A 5,582-nucleotide genomic window follows, 5' to 3' on the forward strand; every position below is an offset into this window, starting at 1 on the left:
GCAGTTGATATCGTGGTTCCGTTGGTTGGAAGGTACGGCGTTAATTCAGGGGAAAACGGAATGGGGGGTTTTGAGGGGGAAAAATACAGGTATTTTGATGTAGTTCATTAGCGGGTTGCCCGCTTGCTGGCGTTGGCAACACTGAGGCATGGGGCAGCCCCCCACTTGGCGGCTATTGGTCGACTGGGCCCGCCACTGGAGCCGCGGCAGCCAATCACAGCCCTTCCATATACCCAGCTGGAGTGACGGGAGATATAACTCTTGAAGAGTATTCCTGTTCTTACTGGCGTATAGCAGCTCTCAGTCGGCTTGACTCGCGTTGTATAGACTCTTGAAGCCTTGGGGAGGGAGGAGCATGCGCTAGGAGGTCGCCAGAGCGAGTGAGGGAGAGGCAGGAGAGGTGTGTGTGTGTGTGTGTGTGTGAGGTGCGCATGCGGCGCCTCACCTGGTCAACACACACAAGGGTACAACATTCTCCCTCCATCAAACGCAGCCGACACACGCTTGGCGCCTCACCATACACCCTCACCCCTCGCTACTCACCGCTACTCACCCCCGCTACTCACCAAACCCACCTGCGCTCCGCACGCCAAACTCCCTCCAACTGTGCGTTCTGCGTATAAATTCATACCAAACACACGTGGCCGGCCGGGGGCGGCGCCCCCCCCCCCCCCTGCTCTACCCCCCGTGCATGTGTATACAGGTCAATACTATCGTGCCGGTGATGACCCGTCGTCACTGTATTACCGGAATGAGTATTTGAAGGCAAGGGAGAGAGTGCGTGCGTGACAGCGCCTTCTCTCTCTCTCTCTCGCGACGCCGCCCCTCCGGTGAAAGATTTAAACGTATCGAGTGAGATTGATCGCGGTGAATTACGTCAAGCGTTGACCGCGTGCTGTCAAGCCCTTGCCAGTGGTGGGTGCAACACAGGTGACAACGCCGCCTGCAACCACCGGTGGAAATAAGCTGTCAACATATGCTGACTGACTGAGAACAATTGACAAACGACCATGGTAACGAGCAATTCGATACCACTGCCAACCAGCACTGTTGAGGCGCCTCGCTTCAACAGGTCAGCAAGTGCCAAGTTAGCAGTGAAATCCGAGTACAGGCAGTGAAATCCGATTACATGTACTGAAAACCGAGTACATTCAGTGAAAATCTGGGTACAGGCAGTGAAAATCTGAGTACAGGCAGTGAAAATCTGAGTACAGGCAGTGAAAATCTGGGTACAGGCAGTGAAAATCTGAGTACAGGCAGTGAAAATCTGGGTACAGGCAGTGAAAATCTGAGTACAGGCAGTGAAATCCGATTACATGTACTGAAAACCGAGTACATTCAGTGAAAATCTGAGTACAGGCAGTGAAAATCTGAGTACAGGCAGTGAAAATCTGGGTACAGGCAGTGAAAAGCCGAGTACAGGCAGTGAAAATCTGAGTACAGGCAGTGAAAATCTGAATACAGGCAGTGAAAATCTGAGTACAGGCAGTGAAATCTGAGTACAGACAATGAAATCTGAGTACAGGCAGTGAAATCTGAATACAGGCAGTGAAATCTGAGTACAGGCAGTGAAAATCTGAATACAGGCAGTGAAATCCGAGTACAGGCAGTGAAAATCTGAATACAGGCAGTGAAATCTGAGTACAGGCAGTGAAATCCTAGTACAGGCAGTGAAAATCCGAGTACAGACAGTGAAATATGAATACTGGCAGTGAAGTTTGAGTACAGGCAGTGAAATCTGAGTACAGACAGTGAAAATCCGAGTACAGGCAGTGAAAAATTTGAGTACAGGCAGTGAAAATATGAATATAGGCAGTGAAATCCGAGTACAGGCAGTGAAAATCCATATACAGGCAGTGAAAATCTGAGTACAGGCAGTGAAAATCTGAGTACAGGCAGTGAAAATCTGAGTACAGGCAGTGAAAATCCGAGTACAGGCAGTGAAAATCTGAGTACAGACAGTGAAAATCACTGGTGTGATCAATCAACAGAAAGACGGTCATTTCACAATAATCTGAAAATACTTTAAATAAAGCTAAAGATCCAAAAGTTCCTTAAATACGTTCAAACAGGAAAAGTTCCCGTAACACATGCAAACAATTAAGAAAAGTTCCCCATAACACGTGCAAACAATTAAGAAAAGTTCCCCATAACACATGCAAACAATTAAGAAAAGTTCCCCATAACGCATGCAAATAATTAAGAAAAGTTCCCCGTAACACGTGCAAACAATTAAGAAAAGTTCCCCATAACACGTGCAAACAATTTCCCCGTAACACGTGCAAACAATTAAGTCCCCGTAACACGTGCAAACAATTAAGAAAAGTTCCCCATAACACATGCAAACAATTAAGAAAAGTTCCCCGTAACACGTACAAATAATTAAGAAAAGTTCCCCGTAACACGTGCAAACAATTAAGAAAAGTTCCCGTAACACGTGCAAACAATTAAGAAAAGTTCCCGTAACACGTGCAAACAATTAAGAAAAGTTCCCGTAACACTTGCAAACAATTAAGAAAAGTTCCCGTAACACTTGCAAACAATTAAGAAAAGTTCCCGTAACGCTTGCAAACAATTAAGAAAAGTCCCCCATAACACGTGCAAACAATTAAGTCCCCGTAACACGTGCAAATAATTAAGAAAAGTCCCCATAACATGTGCAAACAATTAAGAAAAGTCCCCATAACACGTGGAAACAATTTCCCCATAACACGTGCAAACAATTAAGAAAAGTTCCCCGTAACACGTGCAAACAAGCCACGCGCGCACGAGGCCAAACACGTGAGAGGAGAGAGAGAGAGAGAGAGCGAGAGAGAGAGAGAGAGAGCGAGAGAGGACGTGGGAGGGTCGTCCAGTCATGTGTCACTGGAGGCGTCAGGTCGACGGGTCGTGGTGAGGGCGGCGGCTCGGAGTCGTCGTCACCACCATGGTTGCCGCCACCACCTGTCGCTTCTCTCTCCTGGTCGCCATAGTTGTCGCCTACGTCGCCATCACTCCCCCAGCGTGAGTATTCTGCCTCTGGTATGGTTGGTGGTTGGTGGTGTGGTTGGGTGGTTGGTGGTGTGGTTGGGTAGTGGTCGTGTGGTTGGGTGGTTGGTGGGTGGTGTGCTTGGTTGGTGGTGATTGATTAGGTGGTAGTGTGGTTGGTGGTGGTATGGTTGGTTGGGTGGTGGGTGGGTGATGTGGTGGTATGGGTGGTTGGGTGGTGGGTGGGTGATGTGGTGGTATGGGTGGTTGGTGGTGTGGTTGGGTGGTTGGTATTGGTATGGTTGTATGGTATTACCTACTGCCCCACTGCTCTCAAAGTGGGATGATAGTGAACTAATATAATGCCTGACTTGTATGGTGTCACTATACAAGCACTTGTATATTAATACAAGTTCTAGTAATAAGTTCTAGTATAGAACTAATACATATTAAACAACAAAATGTCTATTCAAACGAGGCAGCTAATACTTATATCCACCCTAACTCCTCTTGTATATGTCTCGCCTGCACTTGAAACAATCACGTTATCCCACGCCAACACTGATACCTGGTACCTTGTTTTATAAAACTATTTCCCTAACCAGTAAATTTTTCCTAACTGCTTCAAATGTCCTAGAAAAGATTACGAGTTAATTCGTTAAAGGCTAACAGCCCTTAGTTAAGCATAGCAATCTATGCTTAACTAGATGTAAATGAATTGGGTTTGCGAATATCGATTCAAGCAAATTTCCTACAATAAATGTTAGGTATCAATACGTCGATTCGAGTGATCGAGAGAATTTTCTAAAACTCGGCACCACGTTAGCAGCCCTCCGGGATACTGGAATTGCTCGACCCCCTAATGATTTCTTAAATATTCACGACAAAGGTTACCTTGTGGGTACCATATGAAGGTTTTGAGCATAAAAGGTCCCCACGGCCCGGTCTCCGACCAGGCCTCCCAGTAGGTCGTCTAGTCAACCAGGTTGTTGGACGTGGCTGCTCGCATTCTGACGTGTGAATCACAGCCTGGTTGATTAGGTATTCTTTGGAGGTGCTTAGCGAGTTCTCTCTTGAACACTGTGAGGGGTCGGCCAGTTATGTCCCTTATGTGTAGTGGAAGCGTGTTGAACAGTCTCGGGCCTCTGATGTTGATAGTTCTCTCTTGAACACTGTGAGGGGTCGGCCAGTTATGTCCCTTATGTGTAGTGGAAGCGTGTTGAACAGTCTCGGGCCTCTGATGTTGATAGTTCTCTCTTGAACACTGTGAGGGGTCGGCCAGTTATGTCCCTTATGTGTAGTGGAAGCGTGTTGAACAGTCTCGGGCCTCTGATGTTGATAGTTCTCTCTTGAACACTGTGAGGGGTCGGCCAGTTATGCCCCTTATGTGTAGTGGAAGCGTGTTGAATAGTCTCTGGCCTCTGATGTTGATAGAGTTCTCTCTCAGAGTACCTGTTGCACCTCTGCTCTTGAACGGGAGTATTCTGCACATCCTGCCATGTCTTCTGGTCTCATGTGATGTTATTTCTGTGTGCAGGTTTGGGACCAGCCCCTCTAATATTTTCCACGTGTAAATTATTAAATATCTCTCGCTTGTGCTCAAGAGAATACAGATTTCAAACTTTTAATAGGTCCCAATGATGTAGATGACTTACAGAGTGAATTCTAGCGGTAAAGGATCTTTGCACGCTCTCCAGGTCAGCAATTTCAAATGTTCTAAATGGAGGCTGTTAGAGTGCTACAATATTCCACCCTAGAGAGCACTAGCGTCTTGAAAAGCATCATCACTGGTATAGCATCTCTAGTGTGGAAGGTCCTTGTTGTCCAACCTGTCATTTTTCTTGCTGTCATGACGGCTACTTTATTGTGTTCCTTGAAGGTAAGATCTTCCGACCTGATTACTCCTAGATCCCTTGTATTGTTTTTTCGTTGTATAATGGGATTTGATTCCATTGTATCATTGGTTTCCGTTTTTACATTGTCCTATTTTCCACAGGGCAGGAGCTGAACCTTACTATTATTAAACATCATATTTTTTTATCTGTGGCCCGTTGAAAGTCCTGATTTACACCATATTGGAGATTTGCCGCGTCGTGTGTGAGTGATAGATAGAAACTGAGTACCCACATGAGCCACAGAGATATTAGAAAGAACTTTTTCAGTGGCAGAGTGGTTGACAAATGGAATGCATTAGGGGGTGATGTGGTGGAGGCTGACTCCATACACAGTTTCAAGTGTAGATATGATAGAGCCCAGTAGGCTCAGGAACCTGTACACCTGTTGATTGACGGTTGAGAGGCGGGACCAAAGAGCCAGAGCTCAACCCCCCCCCCCCCGCAAGATGAGGAGACGACTCATCACCTGGTCTGTGTTTTGACCTCATATCATCAACGCCGTTATTGTGACTCATCATCAATACTCATCACCTAATGTGATGTCTTCGTGCAACAGTTATGTTGATCAATCCATCAATCACTCATGTGATTCACTCGTAAATGGTAGTACATTTATTATAGGGGAAAGAGTACATTAAGAGTACAGAACACTAATTACATAACAGAGTTATAATTACAGTACAGTCAGCAGACATTGTTATTTTCTCAACCACAACCTTA

At 46.1% G+C, this 5,582-nt stretch overlaps 1 protein-coding gene across 1 annotated transcript in view; it reads left to right on the forward strand.

Moving 5' to 3' along the window:
- Window positions 1–306: 306 nt before the first annotated feature.
- Window positions 307–5,582, forward strand: part of LOC123760882 (protein Wnt-4) — a 100,422-nt gene continuing 95,146 nt past the window's right edge. The window contains exon 1 of the mRNA XM_069329414.1: window positions 307–3,003. Coding sequence (XP_069185515.1) covers window positions 2,927–3,003 — 77 coding nt within the window. The 5' untranslated portion in view covers window positions 307–2,926. The remainder of the gene's footprint in view (window positions 3,004–5,582) is intronic.

This window comes from Procambarus clarkii, chromosome 3 (genome assembly GCF_040958095.1).
Source record: "Procambarus clarkii isolate CNS0578487 chromosome 3, FALCON_Pclarkii_2.0, whole genome shotgun sequence".
NCBI lineage: Eukaryota > Metazoa > Arthropoda > Malacostraca > Decapoda > Cambaridae > Procambarus > Procambarus clarkii.